Source organism: Homarus americanus, unplaced genomic scaffold (genome assembly GCF_018991925.1).
Source record: "Homarus americanus isolate GMGI-L3 unplaced genomic scaffold, GMGI_Hamer_2.0 scaffold21688, whole genome shotgun sequence".
Taxonomy (NCBI): Eukaryota; Metazoa; Arthropoda; class Malacostraca; order Decapoda; family Nephropidae; genus Homarus; species Homarus americanus.
The window spans coordinates 45,937-64,053 of NW_024726822.1; the positions used below are offsets into that span (position 1 = coordinate 45,937).

Genomic DNA, 18,117 nt, shown 5'->3' on the forward strand with positions numbered 1-18,117 from the left:
GAGGGAGGGGGAGCTCCATTCAGGCCAAGGACAAGATGTTGCCTCCTTCTCTCCCTCTCCTCTCCCCCCACTCTCCCTCCTCCCCCCACTCTCCTCCTCCCCCACTCTCCCTCCTCCCCCACTCTCCTCCTCCCCACTCTCCCCTCCTCTCCTCTCCCCTCCTCCCCCTCTCCCTCCCTCCCCCTCCCCTCCCCTCCTCCTACCCCCCTCCTCCTCCTACCCCACCTCCTCTACCTCCTCCTCCCTACCCCCCCTCCTCCTCTGCCCCCCTTCAGGTAACTCTTCCAGTATGCCTGTCTGTCTGTTGTCTCTCTAATGCGTGTCTGTCCCCTCCCTCCTCTCCTCCCGCCTTTCTTTTTCTTCCTCATCTTCCAACTCCTTGATCGTCTTCCTCCTCCTCCTCCTTGTTCTTCCTCCTCTCCTTATTCTTCCCTCCTCCTCCTTGTTCTTCCTCCTCCTTGTTCTTCCTCCTCCTCCTTGTTCTTCCTCCTCCTTGTTCTTCCTCCTCCTCCTTGTTCTTCCTCTCCCTTCTTGTTCTTCCTCTTCCTCCTTGATCGTCTTCCTCCTCCTCCTCCTTGTTCTTCCTCCTCCTCCTTGTTCTTCCTCCTCCTTCTTGTTCTTCCTCTTCCTCCTTGTTCTTCTTCCTCCTCATCTTATTCATCTAATTACATCTTCTTCCTTATCCTCCTCCAGGGTGTAACACAGACTCGGCTGAAGGAGTTAGTGGGTCACCCTAGGCATATTACCCGCCGCCATGCTGTCTGAATGGCTGGGTACATGGCTGGTTGTCTACCTGTCTGGCTGTTTACTTGGCTGTCTATCTGTGTAAATGGCTGGATGATTGTTTGTGTGTATGGCATAAGCACACACACACACACACACGCAAACGGTCCTCACACAGGAAGGCCAAACGAGTTTTTGCATAATTTTATTGTTGCGGGACTGAGGTGTTAGAGGTTGTGGGCGTGAGGTGTTACTGGCATGGGCGTGAGGTGTTACTGGTGAGGGCGTGAGGTGTTACTGGTGAGGGCGTGGGGTGTTACTGGTACGGGCGTGGGGTGTTACTGGTGAGGGCGTGAGGTGTTACTGGTGAGGGCGTGAGGTGTTACTGGTGAGGGCGTGGGGTGTTACTGGTACGGCGTGGTGTTACTGGTGAGGGCGTGGTGTTACTGGTGAGGCGTGAGGTGTTACTGGTGAGGGCGTGGTGTTACTGGTACGGCGTGAGGTGTTACTGGTGAGGGCGTGAGGTGTTACTGGGTACGGGCGTGAGGTGTTACTGGTACGGGCGTGAGGTGTTGCACTGGTGAGGGCGTGAAGTTACTGTGAGGGCGTGAGGAGGTGTTACTGGTGAGGCGTGAGGTGTTACTGGTGAGGGCGTGAGGTGTTACTGAGTGAGAGCGTGAGGTGTTACTGGGCGGGCGTGGGGTGTTACTAGTGAGGGCGTGAGTGTTACTGGTGAGGCGTGAGGTGTTACTGGTGAGGCGTGAGGTGTTACTGTGGTGAGGGCGTGAGGTGTTACTGGTGAGGCGTGAGGTGTTGCTGGTGAGGCGTGAGGTGTTACTGGTGAGGGGCGTGAGTGTTACTGGTGAGGGCGTGAGATAGTATCAACAGAACACCCAAAATGGCGACTAACAACCCCTGTGACTCTGCCATAACCTTTATTTTTAGGAAGCTGGGCAGTATGCCCCCACCCCCTCACCCCCAAGCTTCTCGCAGACAGCGTGGTGCCAGTGCCAGCCAGGTGCCCACGTTAGTGCCATGGTTCCTGGTTTACAGTAGCTCCCTGGTATTAATAGTTCTCCTAAAGCGATAATGTAAAAGTAATTATATTTAAAGTGAAACAATTAAGATTTAGGTTTTAGAAATGGCGTCACGATGTCAACTGAGAACGAACCTTCGCTAAATGTGTGGTGGTGGGTCCCCAGGGGTATGTGTGGTGGTGGTGGGTCCCCAGGGGTATGTGTGGTGGTGGTGGGTCCCCAGGGGTATGTGTGGTGGTGGTGGGTCCTCAGGGGTATGTGTGGTGGGTCCCAGGGTGTGTAGTGGTGGGTCCCCAGGGGTATGTGTGGTGGTGGTGGGTCCCCAGGGGTATGTGGTAGTGGTGGGTCCCCAGGGGTATGTGTGTGTGGTGTGAGTGGGTCCCCAGGGTATGTGTGGTGTTGGGTCCCCAGGGGTATGTGTGGTGGTGGGTCCCCAGGGGTATGTGTGTGTGTGGTGGTGGTGGGTCCCCAGGGGTATGTGTGGTGGTGGGTGGGTCCCCAGGGGCATGTGTGGTGGTGGTGGATCCCCAGGGTGTGTGTGGTGGTGGTGGTGAGTGGAGATATGTGCTCTGTAGTGTGTGTGGGGTGGTGGGTTCTGGGGGTGTGTGTGGTGGTGGTGGTGGTGGAATGTGTGCTCTGGTATGTGCCTGGGGTGGTGGTGGGTCCCCAGGGGTGTGTGTGGTGGTGGTGGGTCCCCAGGGGTATGTGTGGTGTGGTGGTGGTGTGGTGGAATATGTGCTCTGTGGTATGTGTGGGGTGGTGGGTCCCCCAGGGTATGTGTGGTGGTGGTGGTGGAGATATGTGCTCTGTAGTATGTGTGTGGTGGTGGTGGGTCCCCAGGGGTATGTGTGGTGGTGGTGGGTCCCCAGGGTGTGTGTGGTGGTGGTGGGTCCCCCAGGGGTATGTGTGGTGGTGGTGGTAGTGGAATGTGTGCTCTGTAGTATGTGGGGTGGTGGTGGGTCCCCAGGGTATGTGTGGTGGTGGTGGTAGTGGGAGATATGTGCTCTGTGGTATGTGGGGTGGTGGTGGGTCCCCAGGGGTATGTGTAGTGGTGGTGGGTCCCCAGGGTATGTGTGAGAGAGGTAGTGTGGGTCCCCAGGGTATGTGTGGTGGTGGTGTGGTGGAGATATGTGCTCTGTAGTATGTGGGGTGGTGGTGGGTATGGCTGTAGCTGGTAGTGGTGGTAGATACCCCCGGGGCAACATGTGGTGGCGGGTATCATTACCACATCACACCCGGGTTGGGTCTCTCTCTCTTTCTGCGTAACTTCCGCATTTTTCATCCTTGGGTTCCTCTCCTCCCCCACTCCCCTCCCTCACCCTCCTCACCCCTCACCTCCACTGCCGATTTCCTGTAAACCATTTCTTTTTTGTAGAAATTTATATCCTTTGTTACCCCCCCTCCCCTCCCTCCCCCCTCCCTCCCCCCTCTCCTCTAGTACTATCCCTTCCGCCACCGCCCCCTCCCTCCCTCCTCAAGGGAGTTGTTGGTGGTCAGATCATTCAGATGTAGGGTAGGGGAGGGGAGGGGGAGGGGAATAATGCAGGTGTGTTACTGGTGGGGGGTTAAAGGGGCAGGACTCCCCTCCCCTCCCCTCCCCTCCCCTCCCGTTTCACCTGACGTAATGTGATGAATGAATGAGAGAGACTTGTCGAAGTCTTGGTCATCTGCAACCACAATTCTCTCTCTCTCTCTCTCAGGCGTTGGCCAGTATGTTCGCGGGTCTGTAAAGGGCAGGGCTGAGGGCAATATTAATGGTGGTCCCTAAAGATATTGACTGACCTAACACACACACACACACACACACACCCTTATGACCGTCTGGATTTAACTGGAAAACCTAATCACAGTACCGGGGTCCCTTGGGGGCGTTTATAAAGTCCCTTGTTACTGGTGATTATTTATTACTGAAGGGCGTTTATAATGTTAGTGGTAATGAATGGGGATAATCACCAGCATCAAGGGACTTCATAAACGCCATTCTGTACACATAATCAGGAACGGTTAGGTAGTGAACGTTAAGTTGTGGTGGTGTTCAGTATGTCAGACACACACACTCCCTTTCCTGTCCACCCAGCAGCGTTGTCGAGTGGAAGTTATGACGTCAGAGGCAAGAGAACGGCGTCATGGTCACGTGATGTGGCTGACCAATGAGGGAGAGAGCTTGCCACTCTACCCAACTCGGAAGATCTTCTCTCACCTGCCCGGCCGGCCAAAGACTTTAACATACTAGTGGTGATGGTGGTGGTGGAGAGGGTGATGGAGGTGGAGGTGGTGATGGTGGAGGAGGGTCGTCGGCAGAGGTTAAGTTGGTAAGTCGAGTCGTAGAGTACAGTGATGACGTCATTTGGGGACTACAGAGATCTCTCCTCTCTTCTCCTCTCTTCTCCTCTCTTCTCCTCTCTTCTCTTCTCAGCCTTGGCCAGCATCCTTATCGGTGTTGTTGTTCTTGACCGTGTACCGTGAGGGTCAGAGGCACTATGCAAGTGCCTGGGTGTAGGTGGCACTTGGCCCTGTATGGAGGTGAGTGGATGTACTTGGGGCACTGTGCTGGCACTGTCGGCAGGGCGCTGATAGCATCGTTGATTTGGGCGGGTGACGTCACTGACCTACATAACGCTTGACCTGACCCGAGGGTTGGTTGGCACTGGTGGCGGCACTCAACCATGGTTGTCAGTGGTCGGGCTTCCGGAGCGCAGCTGAGTCACCCAGAGTGTCACGTGAGGCAGCTCGGCGACAAGCACTGTTGTGATGCTCTCTCTCTCTCTCTCTCTCTCTCTCTCTCTCTCTCTCTCTCTCTCTCTCTCTCTCTCTCTCTCTCTCTCTCTCTCTCTCTCTCTCAAGTATGATGACTTTACCCTTTGATTATAGTAATGTTTCCAGGGATTGTCATCATACACTTAAGTCATCATACTCAACGGGTTAAGTCATCATACTCTGCGCCTTACCACCAATAGCTAATAACACCACAAACACCAGTTGTTATTGTTCTCCACTGACAGTGTGCGTGTTGGTCGTAGCCCCGGCTCACGCGTTGTGTCGCCAGAATCCTCCGTCTTAACCTAACCTAAGTCTGTCTCCCTCACGTTCAGCATCTTAGAACGAGTGACTGTTGTGTGGCAAGACTCTCCTCAGTGTGTGGAAGAAGATTAACGCGCTTATACAGTATTACTACTTCACTATACCAGGATGTGAGTAAACAGACACACAGTGGACTGTTAATATCCCGTGTTACAATATCCTAACTGTGATCTATAATACTGTACATGACCTTGTCTGCACAACACTTCCTCTTGTGCTACAGCTCGCGGGATAATTATGGTGTGCATTATAAACTAGCTGTAATATATAATAGTGTAATATGGTGAAGCAGACGCCACTATATTTACCCAGACACTATAATGGTGCTTATAGTCTTAACACGGAGATAGTGCGACTTTCTCCCCCCCGCCGATGCAGGTGTTGGGCGGGGTTAAGAAGAAGAGGAGAGAGAAACAAAGACGCTCACATTGGTCCGTCTGGTCAGGCAAAATTAGTCTTGGCTCTGCTCTGTTTACTCCCTGAAGGTGGGAGCGACGGCCATACCACCTGCCTGGCCTTCTGCACGTACAGTTTGTACAGTGTTCCTGCCTGGGGGGGGGTAGGGAAGGATTATTTCTGTATTTAATAATAATAATAATAGTTGCCCCTCGTGTAACGAGGATGGCGGGCCTACGGGCCACCTAGGCGTGAATTTCTTTAAGGTGTAGAAGTTGTAGCCAACACAATAACCACACCCTGAGTTAACAAGTTGCATGGTCCAGCGTCAAGGAATAGTCCGAGAAGACCGGACGACTCGCCAACTGCACTGGGTAACCGTTACCCCGGAATACGATCTGTAAATCGAATAACATCCAGGTCCCCAATTACTGCTAGGTAGACAGAGGCAAATAGCGTAAAGAAACTTGCCCATAGTTTCACCCTGTCCGGGGATAGAACTCGGGTCCGCTGGCTTGCGAGGCGAGCATGCTGACCATTACACCACAGGTACTCGTGGGAACACCTTTGACACTCCCTCCTTCCCTTCGCTCCCTCCCTGACCCACATCTTCCCTCCTCGCAGCTGCACCTGGATGGTGCCCCCCACGGGCTGTGTCACACATTACTGGTAACCTTCCTTGGCACTGGTTGATGCTCTTATGGCACTTACTATGGTCAACGCTACTAGTACAAGGTTAATGATGTGGCATAATGCTGTCATGTGATACAAACTTACTCCTCAAGGTAGCCTCACTATATGTTCCACCACCCACACCACTACCCTACACCACCACCGCACTCCTACACCACACCACCACCACCACCCCACCACCACACCACACCCCCCCACACCTACCCACAACACCACCCTACACCCCCCACACCACACCACACCACACACTAACCTACACCACCAACCCACCACTACCCCTACACCTACACACTACCACCACCCCACCACCACCACTCCTACCCACCACCACCCACCACACACCACCACACCCACACACCACCCTACACACCACCCCTACACCACCACCCTACACCACCACCCCCCACACCACTACCCACACCACCACCCACAACACTACCCTACACCACCACCACACTCCTACACCACCACCACCCCCCACACCACTACCCACCTTGTTGTATTCATGGTGGTTACAAGATAAGCTAACTATGCCCCCAATAAACGTGTTTCTCAAGTGCCGCCATATATTACTATCTGATAATGATTAATTATTATGGTTGTTGTGTCATACCAGAGACGAGATGTACCCAAGATGTTGTGTGTCAGTTGTGGACATTAAATGTTGTTAAGGTGAAGGTATCTAGTTATATCTAGTTAAGGTTGAGTCTCAGTGTTAATGTTGTCTCCTAACTGGTGTGTTAAGTGAAGGTATCTAGTTAAGGTTGAGTCTCAGTGTTAATGTTGTCTCCTAACTAGTGTGTTAAGTGAAGGTATCTAGTTAAGGTAGAGTCTCAGTGTTAATGTTGTCTCCTAACTGGTGTGTTAAGTGAAGGTATCTAGTTAAGGTAGAGTCTCTGTGTTAATGTTGTCTCCTAACTGGTGTGTTAAGTGAAGGTATCTAGTTAAGGTAGAGTCTCAGTGTTAATTATAATGACATTTAGACAACCTTTTGTTCTTTAATTAATGTCAGTAAGCCAGGCTCGTTTTTGTCTAAGTTACAAGAAATATTAAAGACAAGAAAGTTTCAAAATTTGTCCAGAAATATATTTTACAGTGACGCTTCGTGTCTTGTAAAAACTGGTGGTGTGAATGGTGGTGATGACAGTGTGGGTGATGATAGTGATGTTGTCTGAGATGAAGAGGAGTGAGAAGGTATCCACACACCGCCAGGCGCCCCGCCGTCTGGTCCCGTACTGCCCCCCCCACCCACCAAGACATCCCTCACCCACACCATTCAATTCCCCTCTTCCCCCTCCCCAACCCCCTCTTCCTCATTCATTTTGCAAGAGGTCTTCTTCCTTGTGCATTTGAATTCAGGTTAAGAAAATGTTGTTTTAGTTAACGTTACTTTGTGTGTGTGTGTGTCATCAAGGAACCAGCGAGAGTGGTATTTGTGGCCATATGAAAACCTGATACAGTGGTACAGTGGTTCCTACATGAGCTTCACCATGACCTGTTACTCACATTACAGTCATATGATCTTGTTTGAAGAGGTGTGTGTGTGTGTGTGTGTGTGTGTGTGTGTGTGTTGCATCGTCGTAGTGTTACCAGCTTCAAGAATAACGCGTCAGAGATAACAACCGTTTCCGCTTCCTCCATTACGTCACCACACGCACGCGCACACACACACACACACACACACGAGAAGATATTTGTGTTAGGTATGTAGTATGTTTGTGTGTAATATAGGTTAGCAGGTGTATATCTTAGGTGTAATATACGGAAACAGGTGTAGAACAGGTGTGTGGTGTTTTACTGGGTAGCAGGTGTGTCTGGTGTTTTATTGGGTAGCAGGTGTATTATAGGTGTGTTCAAGGCCTCGGGGGGGTGTGTAATAGGGTGTGACGTCATCGGTCAGGTTAGACGGAAGTTGCGGTCAGTTCGTGGTTGTTCATGGACGACCTGTTGCTGTTACTGGTCACACCTGTCCTCCTCCTCGTCGCTGTTCAAAGTGTTCGGCTGTATGTTTGAGATCTTAGTAGAGGGACTTCTCTGTGTGTGTGCATTAGTCACCTAAAAGTTGCTGTATGGTGTAGTGTGGTATGATCAAGTATGGTGTAGTGTGGTGAGATGAAGTATGGTGCTTCAGAAAATAGCTACTACATGCGTCACCACTGCGTCCGGAGATGGTGGTTCTCACTCATGACTTTACACCCTTTGCTATCGAGTAAAGTTCATCTCAGTGAGCGACGCACCAACTCGGCTGCCCAGAGACACGTGTTGTCCTAGCTTGGTGACACACTATACATGTTTATAATGGCAGGTGTAGGCTTGGTGACCGTCTGTAGTGGCTGGTGTAGGCTTGGTGACCGTCTGTAGTGGCTGGTGTAGGCTTGGTGACCGTCTGTAGTGGTTGGTGTAGGCTTGGTGACCGTCTGTAGTGGCTGGTGTAGGCTTCGTGACCGTCTGTAGTGGTTGGTGTAGGCTTGGTGACCGTCTGTAGTGGCTGGTGTTGAAGCAGTGACCGTCATAGTGGCTGGTGTAGGCTTGACCGTCTGTAGTGGCTGGTGTAGGCTTGGTGACCGTCTGTAGTGGTTGGTGTGGGCTTGGTGACCGTCTGTAGTGGCTGGTGTAGGCTTCGTGACCGTCTGTAGTGGTTGGTGTAGGCTTGGTACCAGTGGCTGGTGTAGGCTTGTGACCATCTGTAGTGGCTGTGTAGGCTTGGTGACCGTCTGTAGTGGCTGGTGTAGGCTTGGTGACCGTCTGTAGTGGCTGGTGTAGGCTTGGTGACCGTCTGTAGTGGTTGGTGTAGGCTTGGTGACCGTCTGTAGTGGCTGGTGTAGGCTTGGTGACCGTCTGTAGTGGTTGGTGTAGGCTTGGTGACCGTCTGTAGTGGTTGGTGTAGGCTTGTTGACCGTCTGTAGTGGTTGGTGTAGGCTTGGTGACCGTCTTTAGTGGCTGGTGTAGGCTTGGTGACCGTCTGTAGTGGCTGGTGTAGGCTTGGTGACCGTCTGTAGTGGTTGTGAAGTGGTTGGTGTAGGGTGACCGTCTGTAGTGGTTGGTGTAGGCTTGTTGACCGTCTGTAGTGGTTGGTGTAGGCTTGGTGACCGTCTTTAGTGGCTGGTGTAGGCTTGGTGACCGTCTGTAGTGGCTGGTGTAGGCTTGGTGACCGTCTGTAGTGGCTGGTGTAGGCTGGGTGTAGACGTGGTGATCTAGACTACAGAGTCAGGATGGTGGTCCCCCTGGATGTAGTGCTTCAGCGTGACTTGGTGACCTGCTTCCTAACGTCACTACAGTGTTGACAATGGTAGGCCTGGCGTTGACAACACTGTGGACGGAGAGAGAGATAGAGTTTATATACAATAGTTTAGTTTAACAAATTTATTGACAAAGCTTGTAGTACAGTTTGTCTATTGTGAGTAATTCAGTCAGGTCTTGACACTGAGGGTGGTATCACTTCTCACTGCCACGCAGGACAGAGGTTCATACACAAAGAAATACAACATATTCATTAACAGCTATATATATGTATAGGTCAGATTCATGTGGGTAATGTCACTGTTCACTGCCATGTATACAAGGGTGACAGTGAAGTAGGGTGAGGAGATAAGGGTGATGTAAGGGAGATATGTAAGAGGTGAAGCAGGCCGTGATAGGTACAGGTACACAGGACAGACACACATACACTCACACCGTCATCACTTCTGAGACTCTCGGTGGGTAAAAAATAAGTCTCAGGTGTAGCCGTTACCTGGAGATAACAAGGTGGGTGTTGGGTGACCTTTTAACGATCTGTGATTATCATGAGAGGTTGATGACTTGACGTGTGTGTGTGTTGATGAGTCCACGCACTATCAGCAATGCTTATGGCCTGACTTAGCGTGATAATAGGCGACTCTTACGTCAACTTCCTCCTCCACACTCTTTATTCCCACGCTTCCTCACACACTCACCTTCCCTCCCTCACTTCCTCATTTACACACTCACAGCTATACACTTAACATGAAATTTTACACACACACATACACACACTCACACTCGTTGTATGAGAAGTTGCCTATATTGGAAGGAGTGGTGTGTGTGTGTGTGTGTGTGTGTGTGTGTGTGTGTGTGTGTGTGTGTGTGTGTGTGTGTGTGTGTGTGTGTGTGTTTTGCCACCACACCTGCCGTGCCCTCGCCATCCTTCTGTATGTTTGTTGTGCTGTTTGGTCAGGTAAATGTCAGTGTATTTGTAATCAGGTGTAGGGAACTTCCCCGAGGTGAGCTGCTTAATATTGTGGGTGTAAGATGAAAAATATGTGAGTGGAGTGTAGATGAAGATGGGTGTAGTTGGTTGGTGTAGAAGAGGAAGTAGTGGGTGTAGTGGGTGTAAGATGAAGGTGTGGGTGTGAGTGTTGTAAGATGGAGTGTAGTGGGTGTAAGATGAAGATGTGGGTGTAGTGGGTGTAAGATGAAGGTGTGGGTGTGAGTGGGTGTAAGATGAAGGTGTGGGTGTAGTGGGTGTAGATGAAGGTGTAATGGAAGGTGTGGGTGTGTAGTTGTGTGTGGGTGTAAGATGAAGGGTGTAGGTGTGTGTGGGTGTAGTTGTGTGTGGGTGTAAGATGAAAGTGTGGGTGTGTGGGTGTAAGATGAGGTGTAGTGGGTGTAAGATGAAGGTGTGGGTGTAGTTGTGTGTGGGTGTAAGATGAAAGTGTGGGTGTAAGATGAAGGTGTGGGTGTAAGGTGAAGGTGTATTGAGTATAAGGTGAAGGTGTGGGTGTAGTGGGTGCAAGATGAAGGTGTGGGTGTAGTGGGTGTAAGATGAAGGTGTGTGTGTAAGGTGAAGGTGTATTGAGTATAAGGTGAAGGTGTGGGTGTAAGATGAAGTTGTGGGTGTAAGGTGAAGGTGTGGGTGTAAGATGTAGGTGTATGTTTAGTGTTATGGGCTTTAAGTTGAGGGAATCGTGTTTAAGTAGATGATGCTGGGCTCCCCTAGTCGACCCTTGTGAGGCCACACCCCAGCCAAAGATAGCTTACGTACTGTAACTAAGGATCAATAAGGTAGACGCCGCGTCATTCAGTGTGGGGTGGCGCAGTAAGTAGGTCACCCAGGAGAGGTACTGCGTCTGACGGGGATCAACTTAACCTGCAGGAGAGTCACTGGAGGCGGTCAGCTACCGGAGGACATGAGTGAGAGAGTAACATTCCGCGTTACCTTGCCTCTGTGGTCCACTTATTACCTGAGAGAGATTTTTGAAGACCATATTATCAGGGCCTTCGGCCAGTCAGTTTACTAGTTTAGGGGACCATGAGGTCAGCCATTGTCTCAGGGGCTGATGTAAGGGACCATAATATGACCCTGTATTAGTTACCCTGAATATTGAGGGTAAAATTTATCCTTTCTTTTGGTTCTAATAATAATAATAATAATAATAATAATAATAATTAACGGTTTATTGAAAGAGCTTGGCAGCCAGAAGGCTGAAAATATACAGTTACATATTTGGGGAATGGGTTACGAATTACAAATAATATACAAGTAACATAAGTGACACAAATAAGATATATAATAACTAGATGTGGAAAAGCTCAAACTACAGTTCATTTCAACATAGTGACAGTGTAAGGAGCAGTGTTTACTGGGAGTGAATACACTGATTTATTACAAGTTATTGATAATTTTTACAATGGTTGTGGGGGGTGTATACAGGCTGTGTGTGTGTGTATAGGCTGGGTGTATGTATACATGCTGTGTGTGTGTGTGTATATACAGGCTGGGTGTATGTATACAGGCATACAGTATAATACTATGGGGTGGCGCTAAGACGACTCAGACTATCACTTGGTTCAGCCTTGTTGTTCTTCTCAACACTATCTCTATTTTTCTCGCTAAATAAACATTTTTTATATCAAAGTTAGTGTGTGTGTGGGGGGGGGGGCTAGGTGTTGAGTCCGTATATGCAGAGAGGGTGGGTTTGTAGAGCGGATGTGTAGAGAGGGAGGGAGTGTAGGGAGGGAAGGGCAAAAACATGGTAGTTGCTGGATCAGGATATAACCGTCCCGACTGGTTGCTGCTGCACAAGACAATGAGCCGCTGCAGCAGTTCTTGGTAAAAATTAGAGGAAGAGGCGCACAGGTGTGTGTGGGCGCCCAGCCAGCCAGGCATCTGGTTGATGTATGTTCATATGTGTGGCAACTCAGCGCGACGGCTCGAGGTGGCGCGCGCGCGTGTGTGTGTGCGCGCGTCTTGGTCATATAAGGCAGAGCGACCTGGAGAGGGACCAGTCGAGCTCTAGACGCACTCGTGTACAGACCCCGCAGAGCTTGTGCACACACAAGGACAGAATTATCCTGAAGAAGTCTACGGTGTATCCTCGCCGCCTGGATAGTGGTAGTGGATAGTGTAGCCCCTCGTGAAGAATTAAGCGCCTCAGTGTGAGAGATTTAAGTGCCTTTGTGAGTGCCTGTGAGGAAGGAAAGGTGCCACTCGCTATAGAGTTTGTCCCACAAGATTGACCGCCACGGCGCCTGTAACTATGAAGATGGACGCCCTACAGTGTGAATACCCTCACTCCGGGATGGATATTGTCGGACACGGGCCCATAACGCCGCCCGCCACGCCCACACAAGAAATGTCCAGGACGCCCACATTCTCCAGTTGTTCAGAGTCCCAGTTCAACCAACACGAGTACTCACAGCCAGAGTACGTGGGGACACAGTACTCCAGCGTCGACTACACCTCCTCGCCATCTCTCTCACCTCCAGAATCACCCATGACCACGCCCAAAAGTACGCCCACACACACGCCCGCCCACACGCCGCTATCATCCACGCCCACCAAATCCTCAATGCCAAGTTCCAGAAGCAGAAAAAATTCCTTTGTTTACGATGTGAGATTAACGGACGAGCAGTTCCTGTTCTTCGTCCCAGACTTTGTAAGTTACCTGTCTTGACCTGTTTGTCTGTCTGCACGTACGTACTTATTTTAGTCTGTTGTTTACCTGACTACGTAGCATCTTGGGACGTTTTGTTTACCCCAAGTACACACACATACACTGAGTAACATTAGTTCATCAAGCACAACATAGGTTAGTTTAGAACAGGTATACAGTTTTGTTGATTATTTCAGTGAGGCTTCTCCAATACTACCCTATTATCTTGCTAAGTCAACTAGCAACAACTTACGGGAGTCGTCAGTTATTCTTTATCTTTCGTTTGTTTAAATTTTTGTTGTAGTTTGTTATACTTGTTATATGAAACACCTTCCAGTAAGGTGTGAGAGCTGTTGGTCGGGTGAGGTAATTAGGAGCGTGGGAAGGTTAGTTAAAAAAAAGGAATTTATGTTTAGTGGATAGATTAGTGAGATTAGTGAGATTTTCACTGTGTGTATTGCAAGGAGAGAGAGAGAGAGAGAGGAATTCGCTATACCACCACCAAAGGTTACGGGAACAAGTGTACAGTCTTAGATATTGATCAGTGAGGGAGGGAGCCCCCCAACCCCCTGGCCCCGACCCCGACACACCCTGCCTGGTCTTCCTCCCACCCACGACGACGAGAGAGAGAGAGAGAGCAACTTATTAGACGACCACCACACGTACTGTAGGTTGATCCTGGTGGTGGTGATGGTGGTGGAGAGAGGGAGGGTGTAGGTGGAGAGGGAGGGAGGGAAGGAAGGTGCTGGGACATGAGAGAGGGGGGGGGAGGTGGCAGCCATAGTCCTGAAATAAACTTCCATTGGTAGAGCTCAACCTGTGCCAATACTCAGCCACCACCACCACATACCACCACCACATACTACCACACACACCACCACACACCACCACACACACACACCACCACATCACCATAACCACATACCACCACACACACCCACCACCACAACAACCACCTACCAACACCACCCACACACACCACCACCACCACCACCACTTACTACCCACCACACTACCACCCCCCCATACCACCACCCACCACCACCACCCCCACCCACCCCCCACCACCCACCCCAGCCACCACCACACCACCAGCCACCACCACCCCACCACACCACCACCACCCACCACCACCCACCCCACCACTACCCAGCCACCACCACCCCACCACCCCCCACACCCCCATCACACCCACCCCCACCACCCACCACCACCAGATACACTTAAGTAGTTTTATAAACTTAGGTAGACAGTGTTATATGTTTATGTAGATTTATATTAACACTTTAGATGGTTGATCTTAAGGGGTTAAACCATCGTCCTCAAAGGGGTAAACCATCGTCCTCAAAGGGTTAAACCATCGTCCTCAAGGGGTTAAACCATCGTCCTCAAAGGGTTAAACCATCGTCCTCAAAGGGTTAAATCATCGTCCTCAAAGGGTTAAATCATCGTCCTCAAGGGTTAAACCATCGTCCTCAAAGGTTAAATCATCGTCCTCAAGGTTAAACCTCGTCCTCAAGGGTTAAATCATCGTCCTCAAGGAGTTAAACCATCGTCCTCAAAGGGTTAAAACCATCGTCCTCAAAGGGTTAGACCATCATCCTCAAGGGGTTAAACCATCGTCCTCAAGGGGTTAAACCATCGTCCTCAAGGGGTTAAACCCTCGTCCTCAAAGGGTTAAATCATCGTCCTCAAGGGGTTAAACCCTCGTCCTCAAAGGGTTAAATCATGTCCTCAAGGGGTTAAACCATCGTCCTCAAAGGGTTAAACCATCGTCTTTAAGGGGTTAGACCATCATCCTCAAGGGGTTAAAACATCGTCCTCAAGGGGTTAAACCATCGTCCTCAAAGGGTTAGACCATCATCCTCAAGGGGTAGACCATCATCCTCAAGGGGTTAGACCATCATCCTCAAGGGGTTAGACCATCATCCTCAAGGGGTTAGACCATCATCCTCAAGGGGTTAGACCATCATCCTCAAGGGGTTAAAACATCACCCTCAAAGACAAAGGACGGAGAGGTTGCCTGAAGGCTGAAGTTGACCTCTGAACTTACGGTGACCTTCAGTTCTTAACCAGAGAAACTATGACGTCATCCTTATATTGAGGTTAATGTTTTGCTTCAATTTTAGTTATATTTTTTTAAAGATAAATTTTCGTTTAATTTTAAGGAATTTTTAAAGGTATATAAGACTTGGAGTTTAAAGATGAACTACTGAAACTTATAAGAAGTGTTTGTTGTTTACTTAAGGGATGTTTTAGAGGTGTGACTTGTGTTAAAAGGAGAAATTACTTTAATTTTAAGGATTTACGGATGAGACGTGACTATTATGAAAGGAATTGTCTTAGTTGATAAAGACTGGAACTGGTATATACTTAAGGAAATATTTTAGGTATTTAAAGATTGTTATATTTTAAGGAGGAACCGTCGATACGTATTTTAAGATAATTAATTATAAGAATTATATAAAGCTTTGTAAGTTAAAGCTGGAGTTGTTTAAAAGTACTCTAAGTGTCTGTCTGTGTTGTAGTAATAGTTAAGGTGATTTAGTAAGTAGAGTATTTTAGGTTTAATTAATAAGTAGTTTAGATCTCCTGAAGAATAAACAGCCCAGCTTATTTCACCTCAAGACTACCCTACCCTCAAGTAGTGTTACATTGTTTAACGTTATATGTGGTGATTCTTCATAGTGTATTTTAGGCACAATTACAATAACTATCATAGGCAGTAGAGGTAGCTTAGCCTAACCCAACTAACACAGGTTAATTTTGCTTCAGGATTTGGTCAAGTCCCACTTGATGTTCGCCGTGAGGGAAGAGGTGGAGGTGCTCAAGGAGAAGATCACCGAGTTGATGGAGCGAATCTCCCAGCTGGAGTACGAGAACACAGTGCTGCGGCAGTACGCGACGCAGGAAGCCCTTCAGCAGATCCAACAACCTCGTCATTCCTCGAACACATGAACAGTCATCAGCTACACTCCCTCCACTACTATGCTGATGCTGTGTAACTCAACATAAAAGCTACGGCGACTTTGAACAGTGTGATGATGCATTCGGGTGGGCCAGATAGCCGCGACACACACACCCACGCCACCCAAGGCACCTAATATCTCTTACTTTAGGATGTCATCATATTCATTATCATTAGCTCTTAGGTTTGTGTTCTGTATATAACTCCAACCAAGAATTAGCAGGTTTATACAGATTATTTTTGTTGGCCTTTTAAAGACTCGTAAGGAGTGTTGAGCGTGATGTGTTCAGTTTACCTTCTTGGCTTAACGCGACCATGACAGCCAGCGTCCTTGCGGGAGGGGGCGGCCAGGCTGTCTTTATCACTTGCACCACCATTCCAAGTGTTTGTGACCCTCCCTCCCTGCCTGCCTGCCTCCCTGCCTGGCCGCCCGTCCGCCTGCCCCTTTCCTTTACTCCCTCCCGCGGACCCACGCTGGCCACACTGCACGCTCCTACACCAGTACTCCTAATATTATTGTTTTATTACTGTGTAAAGTAGTGAGATACTTGCCAGCTGGAATATATTAATGATGTGGTCGTGATGCAGGTAGTCAGCTAGGTCGTCCTCCACTTGAGTAGGACCTCCCACGGGGGCCCCGCTGTCGGCACGGGGTCCCCATAGCAGCAGCTAACGAGAGGGCCACTCAGCTCACTCCCCGGCCCTCTCAACAGTGCCCGTGGTCACGCTGACAGTGCCACAATATGTTAGGTGGTGAGGGACAGCTTGTAGTCACAACTTGCTACTGTAGTATATATCACCCCTCACCTCCTGCCCCCTGTCTGGGCGGGAGGATACTGAAGGTGCTGAATTTGGGTTAGCCAAGACGAGAGACCATCTCAAACCACGTGACTGTCTCTCACAACGAGACAGTCTTGAGACAGTCTCCCACCACGAGGTACAGTCCTTCCTGTACCTGTCTGTTTCACTCGGTCTGTGAAGGACATTGTGATAACTTGTAGTCTTAACCCCCCCCCCCCCCAGCACGGCCTCCTCTACGCCCCATGAATTATTAAGTTTCTCATATTGAGAAACTTAACCAAGTTAGTCAAAAAGGAGGACCCGTGTTACTGTGAGTCCCTGGCGGTGTTACTACCATGGTGGCAGGGTCCTACAGACTCCTTTAGGTCCCTATAAAACCCTTAAAGGTCTTAGAGAGTCCTTAAGGGTTCTAGAGAGTCCTTAAGGCTCGTAGAGAGTCTTTAAGGGTCCTAGAGAGTCTCAGAGGCTACCTGCCCCACCCCCTAGTCCAGCTCTTACCACTGGTATCCACACACACCTCCCCCTCCTCTTCCATCATGTCCTCTTCTTTCTTCTCATCTTCTTTCATCTCTTCTTTTACTTCCACCTCCTCTTCTTCCATCTCTGCTTCCTCCTCTCCTTTCACCTCCTCTTCAACACAGTTATTAGTCAACAAAAGAATTATATAATTTATCTTTTAAGGACACATAAATCTTCACACTCCAAGAAATTGTTTGTATTTGTCTGTCTTTCGCTGCTGCTGCTACACACTTATACTTTACAGTGTCAATAATGTTAAAAAAGTGACACATTTAATTAAGTAGTGTAGCACTTTATTGAGGCGAATGACACTTGGGTAGAACTGACTTTAGGAAGTTGCTCTTCAAAAAGATTATATTTTCCACTGTATATTTCTTATATATCATAGTATTTGCTCATCAAGTTGTCTGGTATTGTAAAGAGTTCCTGAGGTGTGTCTTGCACACATTAACTTTTGGAGTATATTATTTTTTTTTTTGGGGGGATGGTGAACGGAACTGGGACGAGTATAGTGCTGCTGACGCACTGTTTATTGTGTCTTAAGTTTGAAATATTGTACATAAGGGAAGAGATTGTCGACTCTAGTGATCTGGACAAACTTTTGCAACACCAATTCTCATGAGGTGGTGCGGCTCCCCGCCCACCTACCATACTGTACACAACATTTGTATAAGAAATAAAGTTATCAAACCTTAAACAACTTTTTTACTTTTCCAAACTACTATTATGAATTATTGACACTTATGATTATGGTGATGATGGTGATAACATAAGAATGGAGGAAACTGCAGCGGGCCTATTGGTGGTGATAGTGATGATGATGATGATAATGGTGAGATGGTGACGATGATGATTGTGGTGAATAAGTAAGAATTGGTGACATATACGATTGAGTCACAATGTATACCATTTACACACACTGTACACCATTGGGTCACACTGTACACCATTGAGTCGCACTGTACACCATTGAGTCACACTGTACACCATTGAGTCACACTGTACA

At 49.0% G+C, this 18,117-nt stretch overlaps 1 protein-coding gene across 3 annotated transcripts in view; it reads left to right on the forward strand.

Annotated features, from left to right (window-relative positions):
- LOC121865712 (TSC22 domain family protein 1-like) overlaps positions 1-17,808 on the forward strand; it is a 42,790-nt gene extending 24,982 nt beyond the window's left edge. For 2 of the 3 annotated variants that reach the window (XM_042365238.1, XM_042365239.1), the window contains one exon: positions 15,599-17,808. In XM_042365238.1, coding sequence (XP_042221172.1) covers positions 15,599-15,781 — 183 coding nt within the window. In that variant the 3' untranslated portion in view covers positions 15,782-17,808. Of the gene's footprint in view, positions 1-12,160; positions 12,827-15,598 lie in introns of those variants that run through there. The other variant, XM_042365237.1, reaches the window with a different exon arrangement.
- Positions 17,809-18,117: the final 309 nt, after the last annotated feature.